The sequence below is a fragment of the Eptesicus fuscus genome, chromosome 5 (genome assembly GCF_027574615.1).
Source record: "Eptesicus fuscus isolate TK198812 chromosome 5, DD_ASM_mEF_20220401, whole genome shotgun sequence".
Lineage (NCBI taxonomy): Eukaryota > Metazoa > Chordata > Mammalia > Chiroptera > Vespertilionidae > Eptesicus > Eptesicus fuscus.
Window position 1 is genome coordinate 71,655,352 of NC_072477.1, and position 14,190 is coordinate 71,669,541.

At 39.4% G+C, this 14,190-nt stretch overlaps 1 protein-coding gene across 1 annotated transcript in view; it reads left to right on the plus strand.

The window, feature by feature from the left end:
• Positions 1–1,734: 1,734 nt before the first annotated feature.
• The window catches only part of AQR (aquarius intron-binding spliceosomal factor), a 98,006-nt gene continuing 85,550 nt past the window's right edge, over positions 1,735–14,190 (plus strand). The window contains exons 1-3 of the mRNA XM_008142970.3: positions 1,735–1,950; positions 6,652–6,708; positions 10,407–10,447. Of these exons, the coding sequence (XP_008141192.2) occupies positions 1,876–1,950; positions 6,652–6,708; positions 10,407–10,447 (173 nt within the window). The 5' untranslated portion in view covers positions 1,735–1,875. The remainder of the gene's footprint in view (positions 1,951–6,651; positions 6,709–10,406; positions 10,448–14,190) is intronic.

Here is a 14,190-nt window from a genome sequence, read left to right on the forward strand (position 1 = left end):
TGCAAGGACTGTTTTATGATGCAGAATATTTGCTTTTCAGAAGCTTTAGGGGAAGGGAACATTTAATTCCTATCTTGAGATTTCTCCTATTGTCAGAGGGCTTAGAATTTCAGGTCCTAACTGCAAGAATTCTATTAGTAGTAAGAGAAGAAAATAAAACTTAAAGTGGTACAGTGGTATTATTAAATGGATATGGAACGTGTAATACTTTGCATTTGCATTAGCAAATTTCTATACATTCTTGAAGTTTAAGCTTAAATACTCCTTCCTCTTTTCCATGCCTCCTTGCTTCTGGTATTATTTTGTTGGTCAATTCATTTTGTTCATTAGATTCCACAAATAAGTAAGATCATGTGATAGGAAGCCTTTCTGATTTTACCGAGCATTTCATCCACTGTGCTCCCACTGCCATTTGCTCATAATTCTATTGTCACTGTTGATCAGTGATTTTCAAATTTTAGTATGCACTGGAATTAGAGGGAGGGCTTATTAAAAACATTGCTGACCACATCCTCAGAGTTTCTGATTCAGTGTCGGTTTGGCCTGAGAATTTGCATTTGTACAGGTTAGCTGTTGCTGTATTGAGACTACACTTTGAAAACCACTAAGTTAAACTACATGCTTCTGGAAAGAAAGGGCATGCATCTTTTTATGTTTTATACATAACAGTTTAAAACATCTTGATATCCTCAAATATATACTGAATGTACGAAGGAAGAAATGAATGGAGCTATTGTTGCAAACTCTTAACATTCTCCTTAAATCTGAAACTTCACTTAGAGCCTTTCATTCACTCTTGGAATGAGTTTGCTTTCTAATATGTTGAGGTCAAAGCCAATTCAGCATGTACTCTCAAAATTTCCTTCCTGTTCATTCTTAGGTATTTACTTGAGAGAAATGAAAATGTATGTTTATAGTAAGATGTATATACACAAATGTTCATAGCAGCTTTATAATAGTCAAGAACTGGAAACAATCCAAATGTTCATCCACAGATGAGTAGTAGGTTAACAAACTGCCATAAACCCATTAAATAGAATGCTACTCAGCAATAAAAAGGAATAAACTAACACGTGCATCGACATGAAGCTCAAAATCATTATGCTGAGTGAAAAAAAAGACAAAAGGTGCATGCTATGTTATTTCACTTATGTAAAAATCTATGAAAAGTAAACTAATCTCTACAACCATAGTGACAGAAAGCAGATCAGTGATTGCCTGAGAATGGGTGGGTTCGAGTGGCAAGTCGGGATGGATTGAAAAAGGGCATGAGAAAACTTAGGGGCAATAGATCTGTTTATTATCATTTTGGTGATGCTTTCACGGATGTATGACTGAAAACGTATCAAATTTTACTCTAAATATGTGCAGTTCATTGTAGTCAACTTAGATATCCATGAGTCTGTTAAAAACAGGTAAAACCGAGACCTTCATTCTCGGTTTGTTTTTCTACTACTGCTTTTTTATAGTTGAAAGAAACATTAAGTCGTCCCACCCCCCGCAATCATACCTAGAGAAACCCTCTCCAAACACCATCTTTACTTGGCTCCCGCTCACTGAGCCCTCAATCCGGCCGGCTGGTGTGTCCTCTGAGCTTGCCGCTAGGGGGCGCGTGCGGAGGAGGTCGAAGCCTTGCCTCTCTAGTCACACCCAACGCCTGGAGGGACTTCCGGCTCAGTTCCGGACCGCTTCCGGGGGAATGTTTGGGCTGCTGGACCCGTTCCCCGCGGGACTGTGAAGGCTGAGGATATCCGGGCCGGAGGTTCTTGCCCTGCGTGGGGAGGCAGCCGCAGCCGCTCCCTGGGGAAGTGCATCGGCTCACCGTTGCTCGGAGCGGCCCTTTCTTTCCCACTGGAGCGGAGGGAGAGTGCTGCCATGGCGGCTCCAGCTCAGCCCAAGAAAATCGTGGCCCCTACGGTGTCCCAGATCAACGCGGAGTTCGTGACCCAGGTGCGACTGGGCGAGTCCGGCGTGTGTGCGGGAGGAGGACGCGCTGGGTGCTGGGGTTGCCAGGGGGAAAGAGGCCTTCCTGCCCTGCGGGTTCTCTAGGGAAGTCAGGCAGGAAAAGAAAGTTACCGTGCGAGCTTCGTAGTAGAGTCTGCCGTAGGAGCGATGGGTTCACGGAGGAAGGAACCCGCTGGTCTCCCTTAGTCTGGCAGGGAGGTTCTTAGCAGAGGTGATGCTGAGCTGGTGGTTGAGAAAGGAGTAGGCTGTTTCTTGGACGTAGAGTAACCTGGTTTCTGAGCGGAGGGACGAGAACCTGTGCCAAGTAGGCGCATCTGTGTGAGAGCAGTCGTGCGGCCTGCGAGCGTTTATTTAGAACCTGTTCACTGTATTGCATTGTGAACCACGGTTGGCTTTGAATAGGGAAACACAACCCTGTAGCCCTCCGAAACGTTCCTAACCCTCACTCGTTGCGTTGTGTATCGGATAAGAGTGCAGATAGTGCAGTGCAGAGGTTATTACCCCACCTGCTTCCTGGTCCCCATCTCAGCGGGTTTGCCAGGGCAGAAGCCTTGGAGTCATTTTGAGTCCTCCCTTTCCCTTACCCCCACGTAGCTACATTCGAAATAATCTCTTAAATCTGTCTGCTTCGCCACATCTCTCTACCTGAACCCAGGTTGCCATTGATTGCTGCCTGTACCTAGGCATCCTAACCCGCCTTGTCTTTCCGCTGGCTCTCCTCCAGCCCATTCTTCATATTGCTGAAGGGGTGACTTTACACAAGTGCAGATCTGGTCATATTACTTACCTTCTTCAGATCTTTAAAGAGTTCTAAGTGTCTTTAGGAAAGGGACCGAAATGTTCAGAGTATTGTGTAACCTGGCCTGTGCTTATATTCATTTTCCTCTCCCTTTCTAACTCTGCTGTGGTCATACTGAGCTGCATTTATTTGAATGTGCCTTGCAGTTTTAACCTCCTGGCCTTTGGTCATGGATCCTTCTGCTTGGAATCCTCTCTCTCCCACATCCCTTCCCTTATATGGTTATTTCAGTATAGTTCATCTTCATTACTTTGGAGAGGCTTTTATTGACAATTTAGACTAGATTAGATCTTTCATTTTTCATATACCTGCATTTTTTGTAGTAAAAGTCATTTCTTAGTTTCCTTCTCTCATGGAGCTTATATATTGGAGGAGCCGGACAAATGAACATTAGTTTCAGACAGTGATAAGTGCTATTAGGAAAATGAAACAAGATGTTGTGACAGGGACTGCGGTGAGGTATGAGAGGCAGGAAAGTCCTCTCTGAGATGACGTTTGAGCTAAGACCTGAGTGCAAAAAAAAGAAAAAAAGAAAAGAAAAAGAGCTAGTCTTGGGAAGAGCAGAAAACAGTCCAAGAAATAGCAAGTCAAAAGGTCTTACCGTGTGAAGGTAAAGAAAGCCAGGATAGCAAACAAGTAAGAGGGAGAATGGTATGAGATGAGGACAGAGAATGTGTAGGGACCAGATCATATACAGTTTTGTTGGCTGAGGTATGAAGTTTGTATTTTATTCTAAATATAGATTTTAATTGCAATCCAGTGAATATTAGAAAGATCACTGTGGCTAACGTGCCACATTAATTAATTGAATGGGGGTAGGAGAGCAAAAATAGAATAGGGTTACCATTTGGTCCAGACAATGATGATCACCTCTACTATTAAAGATTGAAGTCGACTGATACACTCTGAAACTAGAGGCAGTAGGTTTGTGGAGGGATGGAAGAAGAGACAAATTGAACATAATTTGAACAATTGGGCGAATGATTTGGACATATACTGTGATGGGGAAGCTGGGAAAAGAGAAGGTTCAGTGGGGAATGTCAAGATCTCTGTTTTGGCCATGGTGAGTATGAGATGCCTGTAGACATTCAATTGAACGTGTTGACAAGACGGTTGAATGTGTGACTCTAGAACGTGTTGGCAAGTTCTGGGTTTGAATATTAATTTCGAAGTTATTCATTCAAGATGGTACTTAAAACTGTAGGAGGAGCAGGACCAGCTGACTGAGATGTCCTACAGAATGTTGTTCGTAAACATATGCTATGTATCGTATCCTGCTTTAGATTGTGAGAACTGAGGCTAGGGACTATGTCTGCTGTACTCCCCTTGCACTGCCAGCACCTAGCGTTGTATAGGGACACAGTGTGTGACGGGTATGTATTTGCTGAAAGAGTGAGTGAGTGAAGTAATGAGTAAACATACTGGCGCATTAAGACGTGGTGAGAGGAATGAACATTCTCAGGAGTCTTGGGCCATGATAGCAAACATTAATGCTTACTATTTGACAGATGACTGTTTTGGACTCTTCGGCTGGAAAGATGAATCAAATGTGATCCTTGTCTTCAGGGAGTTCACAGTCTGTGGATTGAGACTTTAGGAGACTTAAAGAAGTCATCATAATTCAGTGTGATAAATGCCAGAATAGTGATGTGAGGGAAGTGCTTTGAGAATAAAATTTAAAATGATTACACTTGTCTAAGGAAAGAATTTTCTCATTGAGAAAGTGCCATTGGAGATGGAGTCTAAAACAATAATAGGGAGGTGGGGAAGTAGGTGTTCTAGGTAGAGAGGACAGTAGGTGGTCCTGCTCCTCCGCTCCCCCCTCCCAGCCCCCAAAACCTGACCAGAGAAGGTGCTTTTAAATTATTATTGAATGAATGAGATGTAGAGGTTAAAATTTAGTTTTAAGATTACATATCTAAACTTTGACCTTACTTTTTTATGCCACTATATTTTTACTTATTTTATATCTTTCAAGATTTATTTTTAACAATCTGTGCTGTCATAGCTATACTAAGTGGAGAATTGGAAGAATTCCTATTTCACATGAGACTAGAGAGTGTAGGGAAGGGCAGTATGTTCCTGGAGGTAGAGATGTCTGAGAGGTCACAGGTTAGACCCCAAGGAAAAGGAGAAACTCAGGAAGGAAGGAAGGAAGGAAGGAAGGAAGGAAGGAAGGAAGGAAGGAAGGAAGGAAGGAAAGAAAGAAAAGACATGATAGATGTTAATAAATGTTTGCTAGATCTTTAATGAAGTAGAGACGTATAGTAAACAGTTTGGATCAGATGATAGGATTTACATATTTACTTGCAAGTCCCTAAATCCAAGGAAACAGATCAGGTTCAGTTCTCTTTAAAAAAATATATATTTTTATTGATTTCAGAGAGGTCGGGAGAGTGAAAATGACATGGAAACATCAATGATGAGAATCATTGATTAGCTAGCTGTCTTCTGCATGCCCCTACTGGGGATTGAGCCCACAACCCCAGCATGTGCCCTGACTGGGAACTGAACTATGATCTCCTGGTTCATAGGTCGAAGCTTAACCACTGAACCATACAGGCCGGGCTAGATTCAGTTCTTTTAATGGCAAGATGTTAGGAAAAGATGGCTGAGTTTTGTGTTGCCGATATGGAGCAGAATGAGGAAGTGAGAATACCACAGAATAATCGGGGATAAGGTGTTTTCTTTTGGGTTGGAAGGTGATTGATAATTTGGGAAAGTGTCCTATGAGTGGGGTATTACTGTAATGTTTTTGAGACTTTCTCAGGCTCAATGTTTTCGCTGCTTGGGAGGCTCTTTAAATGTGTCAACTGTGATAGAAACTTAGCTCTAGTAGCAAAGAAGACATAGGTCCCATCACTTAAGTGTTCCAATTAAGTGGGCAGGAAAGATAGATAAGCAAGCAAATAATAATACAGAAAGACAAGACTATAATAGAGTATTTATAAAATGAAGAGAACAAAGAATCAATTGCTCACCATCAGGTAGGGGTGAAGAAGGCCTCATAGAAGAGGTAACATTTCAGATTTTACTTCATTCATCCATTCATCAGCTATTATTTGAGTGTCTCCAGTATGCCAGACACTGCATAGAATTGTTTTAGAAATATACTGAGTCTTTGTCATTGCCAAAGTTTTCTATTTTTCAAGAGATTGTAGCTTAGGTTCTTTAAAAAACAAAACAAAACAGTATCTCAGTAAGACCATGTTGTTTCTTATTATACAGTTCATCTAAGTAACTGGATACATTGTAGATATGTGTGTAAAATTCACAATTTCTAGGTAAAACCCCATATGCTGAAATATAACCTGCCAACTCTATTTTGTTGTTGTTGTTTTGTTTGTTTTTTAACCTACCAACTCTTATTCTCTATAATAACCCACTGATAAACTACAATTTTTTAAAGGTTTTGTTTAGGCGTGTATGGGATGGGTATGTACTAATAATTTAAAGGTTTATTTTATAAATTAATATTCCCAAAGATTTTTTATTCTGGTTTTCAGTACTGGCTCAACGGTTAACTAATTGTAATATTGGGCAGCTCACTTAATCTTTCTAGACCTGGCTTTCCTTATCTCTGTGCTGAAGATATTTGACTATGGTTGTTCACTTTGCTCTGTTGTTTCGCTGTTGGTGGTTAAAAAGTATGTTATGTTTTTTTAAATCACAATGGCAGGTTGCAGTGCAGGGCATTAATGGCATTTAGTGGTTTGTGGCAAAGGCTGTGAACTGACCTGCAAGCCCTATAGACCCTTAGAAGGTAGAATGACTCTGTCCCGAAGTGTCAGTAAGTGCCCTGTTAAGAAACAGCTTGTCAGTGAAAGATCTCAGTATCAGTCTATGGTATCAGTCTGACTTACTGTTTATACTGTTTACTTTTGCAGTTGGCATGTAAATACTGGGCTCCCCATATCAAGAAAAAATCACCTTTTGATATAAAGGTAAGCGTTTTGAGTTTGCAACATACTTTTAAAAGTTAAAACTACAGTTTTCTAATTATCAAACTAATATTCATATTAGAAAATTTGGAAAATATGGAAGGTACACATAAAGAAAATAAAAATTACTACTCAGAGATAATCTCTACTATCATTTTGTTGAATTTCCTTTAAGCTTTTAAAAAAAGTATGTGGGTTTTCCTGTTTAAGATTCATGGATTGTTTTAAATTTATCATTATTATAAATGACAATGTAATGAAAATCTTTGTAAAGATGCAGAAATTTTCCTACAACTTTTTGCCAGTTTATTTAGAATAGAATCTATTGTTTTTTATTTTTAGGTTGGGGAACTGAGATAAAGATCATTAATAATGATGAAGTGGGAGTTTAATGTAGAAGATAGATGACTAAGGACTAGTAATAGTCAATAAGGAAAGGGAATGGACTTATGATGCAGTTGATGCAATTTAGAATAAATGAAAGGAAAAATTTCCTAAATGTAGAATTAACTCTCATTGAAATAGGTTTTTAAAGGGAGGTCTTTAAATGAAATAGGGCTGACCTTTTACATGCCATTTAACACGTAATGAAGACTTGGTTTCATTATAAATTGAATTGTTGTTTAAGGTACCCTTAGTCTAACTTAACCCAAAATTTCTGACATTATTTAAGCTTACATATTTTAAATATATTTTGTTTTGTCATCAACCCCATTTTATTCATCAGGAATATATTAATATACATGGCATATATTAGTTATTCTTAATTGTCAGCAAGGTTGCTTTCTCTTATTTTATGCTGTTTGTATATATGTTTGTCTTTCTGTATGTTGGGTATGGCGGTTCCTAGGAACATTTTTTATTAATAACAAAGACATATTGATGATACTACTAGATTGAGTTTAACCTAATTATATTTAGGCCTTTTTTAGAAATTAAATTTATATCCAGATTGTTTTAGTTAACACAAGTAATAATTCCAGGTGAACTTACATATGCCTATTTAGAAGACCTTTCTTATGGGTTGGTATTTAAGGAAGATTATGCCCTTCATTTTATTATATGATTTGAATTTTGATAAAAAGAAAAGCAATAACAGAAAATCTCATATAAATTGAATAAGACTTGCTTGCCTCACCATCCCCCCCACCACCCACATTTATTTAACAAATATACTTTGAGCAGTTAAAAGACATTACAGTTACCATCCTATCTAATAAAGACGGAATATGCAAATTGACTGTAACTCCACAACAAAGATGGCGGCACCCACAGCCAATAAGGAGGGAATATGCAAATTTACGTGACGAGGTGGGAGGCGGCTCTGGCCAGAGTAAAGGTGGAAAGGCGGCTCTGGCTGGAGTGAAGGCGGTGCCGGAGCGAAGGCGGTGCCAGCAGCCAGGGGAAAGGAAGGCCTATTCTTGCATGAATCTTCGTGCATCGGGCCTCTAGTAAAATCCTATATAATAAAAGGCTAATGTGCAAATCGACCAAGCGGTGGAACAACCAGTCGCTATGATGCACACTGACCACCAGGGCTGAGCTGCCCCCTGGTGGTCAGTGTGCTTCCACGGGGAATGCCATTCAGCCAGAAGCCGGGCTCACGCCGCAGCAGCGCTAAGGCTGTCCAACTGACGGCTTAGGCCCACTCCCTGCCGTCAGTTGGACATCCCCTGAGGGCTCCTGGACTGCGAGAGGGCGCAGGCTGGGCTGAGGGACACCCCCCTCTCCAAGTGCACAAATTTCGTGCACTGGATCTCTAGTAATAATATATTATACCGTGTTAAAGCACTTCATAATTTTACAGTAGGAATTAAAAAAAATATTTTAATATATTTTTATTGATTTCAGAGAGGAAGGGAGAGATAGAAACATCAGTGATGAGAGAGAATCACTGATTGGTTGCCTCCCAATGCCCCCCACTGAGGATCAAACCTGAAACCTGGGCATGTACCCCTGACCGGTATTGAACCTGAGATCCTTAAGTCCACAGGCAGATGCTCTATCCACTGAGCCAGACCAGCCAAGACTCAGTAGGAATATTTTTTTTCAGTTATCACTAGTACTGCTATTACTTCTACTGATAACTATTAAAGGCTCACCATGTGCCAAGATTTGTACTAAATTCCTTGCATGCATTGTCTTATTTACAGCAACCCCATGGGGTACTTTGTATTATTAGATCTTTTTTGTGTCCTAGCCATCAGCAGTGGAGATGGGTGGTTTGAACCAGGCTTCCAACTCCAGAGCCTAAATTCTGAAGTATTACACTATTCTTCCTACCCTAACCTAAATAAATAGAAATTCTGAGGCTTTATCATTATGTATTTCGAAAACTGTGTAACAAATAGCATTTGCTTCCATTATATCTTTACATTTTTAATTTTTATTTTCTTTCTGGCTTTTGAAAGCACATTTTACATTAGACTGAGTCTGTTAATATTTATGCACTTTAAAATTAAGTTTTAAAAAAGGTCCTGATCTTAAAAACTTTTATTTTCCCTAGAAATAATACAAATAAATAGTTTTTTATATTAAATGTATTGGGGTGACATTTGTTAATAAGGTTCTATAACTTTCAAGTGTATATTTCTGTAATATATGATGTGTATATTGCATTGTGTGTCCATCACCCAAAGTCATATCTTCTTCTGTCAGCATATATTTGACCCCCTTTACCTTTTACTACCACCCCTATCCTGTGGTAACCACCATACTGTGTTGTCTGTGTCTATGAGGTTTTTGTTTGTATTCTTTGTTCATTTGTTGCTTTCTGTTTATATCCCACATATGAATGAAATCATGGTTTTTGTCTTTTTCTGACTGACTTATTTGGCTTACCATGATATTCTTGAAATCCATCCATGTTGTCATAAATGGAAGTATTTTATCTTTCCTATGGAAGAGTAGTATTTACATATATATGTATCACTTTTTTAAAAAAATCCTCATCCTGGATATGTTTTTATTGATTTTAGAGAGAGAGAGAGAGAGGAGAGAGAGAGAGACCGACCATCAATGTGTGAGGGAAACATCTGTTTCCTTCCATACACGCCCAATTGGGGATTGAACTTGCAACTTAGGTATGTGCCCTGACCAGGAATCGAACCCACAACCTTTTTGGTATATGAAACAATGCTCCAACCAATTGAGCCATCCAGCCAGGGCTGTACCACATTTTCTTGTTTTTGTTAATCCTCACCTGAGGATATTTTTTCATTGATTTTTAGAGAGAGTGGAAGGGGGGTGACAAGAGAGAGAAAGAAACATTGATGTGAGAAAGACACATCAATTGTTTGCCTCCTACACGTGCCCCAACCGGGCCAGGAATCGAACCTGTGGCCCTAGTACCTGCCCTTGATTGGGAATCAAACCCTTGATACTTCGGTGTGGGGCCAACACTCTAACCATCAAGCAACATGGGCCACACCACATTCTTAATCCAATCACCCATCAAAGGACACTTAAGTTTGAACACATAATTGTAATGCTTCTTTCTAGGGCTCTTTTTATTATTTATGTTTTCCACTATTTTGCTTTCTGTTATCACATTTTGAGGAAAATGATGGGATTATGAAAAATTTCAATGGCAATAATATTTTATAGCTTTCCTAAACCAAAATATTTTGTGTAATTCTCAGTAAATTTAGGGTCTGAAAAAATGTTTGATATAATAAACATTTTTATATTTTTAATAACAGGTCATTGAAGATATATATGAGAAAGAGATTGTCAAATCAAGGTAGGAATTAGTTTAATTTTCATATATAGGGATTAAATGGGACTAACTTGGATCTTAACTTCTTAACAGAATGTGATCATAATTAGAATTTTCTTTTTTTTATTTGGTCATCAGAGAAATGGTGACTAGAAAACTTTAATCTAGCTGCTTAAGTGTCATAAGGGTTTATTTTGTTTTTGAAGGAATATGAGGGAGAGTAAGTATGAAAATTATGTATTTCAATTCAACTAGTACTAACTTTCTTATTTTCTGATTCATCTTTTAAATGTTTATTTTAAAAAATTTAAAAGTAAAACATACATCATAGTTAAATGTAAAATAATAAAATATGTGTTTTATATATATAATAAAAATTTTTGAGCAATATACAGAAGGGGGTAAATATAAATAAATCTTCTTCCCTATCTCTTAACCTTCAGTTTATTTATTTGTCTGTATATATGTTCCAGTCTACTTCCACTCCAGATTTTTTTAAACAAGAAAAATTTCATATTCTACATACCTTTCAGTATCATGCCATAAAAACCCAACACCAAAAACAATGCATCTTGGGTATATCTCCATATCTGCACTTGTAGATATAAATCCCCAGTGCATATTTTAAAAGGATAGTTGACTAAATTTAAAATAGAAGCATCTATGTTGTGAATGTCACAAACCTTATAAAATCTCAGATTTGATATTTTTCATTTGTTGAGTTTTATGAGGTAAATTTTGCTAAATACTGTAAAGGCAAAACCATGGCAATGCCAAAATAAGAGACTGGTTATTTCGTTTCAGTTGTTTGGTGAGCCTGCAGACATAGGCAGGACCAAAGAGCATGTTAAAGAATTTTTGAGGAGTAAGGGAAGCCAGTGAAGAGTTGTAAGCACAATGGTAATATTTTTAAAGGAGAATTTAGAGGGGCTAAGAGGCAGGAAATGGGTTAGGGGAATATTATAGTAGTTAGGTTCAAGATAATGATGGCTTGGATTAGTGTGGAAAGTTGGGATGGAGAGAAGTTGCCAGTTTGGGAGAAAAGTGAGGAGATGGTTGATGGTTGGATGTGGTGAGTGAGGAAACAGGAGGAATCAGTGATGACTCCAAAGTTTTGGACTTAGCTTGCTAAGTGATTATTGGTGCCTGTTACTGACTTTTGTTATGGTTGGGGTGGGATTGGGTGTTGATCATTAGGTCCCTTTGGGAAGTGTTTAATTTTTGTTACTAATGAGCCATGCAGATGGAGATGGAGAATAAGCAGTTGGGTATCTAGGTGAAGAGCTCAGAAGAGAGGACTGGGGTTGAGCCCACTTTGTATCGACCACCTTTTCAATGCTAAGGGTACACAGTGACTGTGGCAGTTAAAGTCTCAACTTATGAAGCTTACCTTCTAATTCTTGATATACAGATATATAATATCAACAGGTAGTAAATGCTATGGATTGAAATTAAGTGTGGTAAGAATTCAGTGACAAAGGCTGCTATTTTGGATTGAATGAGCAGGCAAAAATCTTCTAAAGATAGGAAATTTGAGCAGATATGTATAACATAATGACTTGTTGGTCGGAGGGTGGGTACGGATGAAATTGCCTGAGGAACTTAACTAAAGATGAAAAGGTAGATAAATTCAAGGATCCTTATTTCTTCTATGTTAAGGGTATATCAATCTGAAAATTATCTTGAGCTTTCAGAACTGGTTCTCTGCCTCTTTTCAGAACAGGCTTTCAATCCAGTGGATAGTAATTGTTTGTGTTTTTGTTTGTTTTATTTGGACCTTTGTTCCTCAAAGATAATTTTTGTATAACTAAAATCTGCCAATGATTTTTAAATTATATAGACTTTGACTGCATTATTTTAAATTGCTGAAACAGGTAATCTTCATCAGTGGGGCTCACTTAGATTTACCATGGCACTTTGAACAGCCATATTCACATCTTCTACACATTTTTAAATATTTGAATACAAGTAAAATTATTGCATTCTGCCCCCAAGTCTCCAAGTTCAAAAAATTCAATGCACTTTTAAAACACATAAACTGTAGTGCACATTTAAAAATTTAAATGATTATTTTTTAGACCAGTGCCTTGTGGAAGCTCTGTTGCTGTGTTATGTGCTCATAGCATCTTCATTATTGGGGAATGGCTAGATGTTAGATTTATTAACTTGTTTGTAGTCTTTCAAAATAGGCAGTTTACAGACATAAGATACTCTTAGTATTATACATTAAGATTCCTGTAATATTCATTTTTGGCACATCAACCCTGTGTCCCTAAGAACCATCTTGGCAGCCAGTACATTGGCAGTGTTCTATCTTGGTGCTTTTGCACAGTAAAAACCATGGAATTAACCCTTTGCACTCGCTTTTTTCTCGATTCCTGCTACCGATGCTAACGGTGTCGAGTCACACTCGACATCCGAGTGCAAAAGGTTAATCAGTCAGTTCTTAACATTCTTATGGTACAGTGATCATGTTTAGGATCTCAGGATTAGATCTTAAAACATCATATTGCCTGATTACCCCTGTAACATGGGGTATATTATACGATTCAATTTGCTATCCATTATCAAATTTGGCAAGCTTGTCTTAACATATTTTTGTGTGATTTTACAGTATTAAAAATAATTGTTGCTTCTTGAATGCTTACTATCTGCCAGATTCTATTCTGAGCATCTTGCATATAGTAGCTTGTTTATACTTACATAACCCTGTGATAGTCACATTATTCTCATTTTATGAGTGAGGAAAAGGAGATACCGAGAGGTCAAGTAACGAGCCCAAGTCATTTCCTAGTAGTAACAGGCAAAGCCAGGCATTAAATTCTTGTCTCTGACTCTATTCAGTACTCTGTTCTTAAATAGGACAGGGTTCACTGCCCTTTAGGATGCTGAACCAGCACACTTTGCTATGATTATTAATCCTGTTAGGAATTTATCCAAGTGGTTTTTATACTGAAAAAAAAAAAGGGGGGGGGTGAGTTGTAGAACAATTTACTTTGACAGTGTTTGTTTACATTTATTTTTATTTAAAATGTTTAAATCCCTTTACTATGAAATATAACAGGAAAGAGCATAAAACAGAAATGTATAACTTTCTGAATTATTATAATTCATAACCACCACCACGGCAAAAAAGAAAGAAAAATTGTCAGCATCCCAGAAGCTCTTGCATGCCCCTTTCCTTTACCAAATTTGTGCACGGGTGGGGTCCGGCCGGCCTGGCCCCAATCGGGGTGGATTGGGGCTGGGCCTGTTGGGAGGAGGAGATGGTGAGAAGTTTGCCGGCTGGCCCATCTGGATCGGGGCCCGATCAGGGTCCCCAATCAGGGCCGGGAAAGGTGGGGGAAGGGTTCTCGGGTGATTGGCCGGCAAGCCCCTCCCCCTATTGGAGTTGGGGGGCCAATTGGGGGTGGGGCCTGCCATGGGGAGGGGCTGTGGGCGGTGGGCCAGCCAGCCCTGCCTCCGAATAGGGTGGGTAGGGGGTGCTGATTGGGGCCAGCGGCCTGGGGGAGCGGCCATGGGTGATTGGCCAGCCAGTCCTGCCCCTGATCGGGGTGGGGGGGCCGATCTGGGTAGGGCCAGGTGGGGAGAGGGGCTGCAGGAAATTGGCTGGCTATTTCCACCCCCTATTGGGGTGGGGGAGGGGCGATCAGGGGTGGGGCTGGCCAGGGTGAGGGGCTGTGGCCAATCAGGATGGTGGGGGCCCATGGGGTGTGTGGCTGGATGGGGGAGGGGCGGCAGGAGGTTGGCTGGCAAGCCCCATCCCC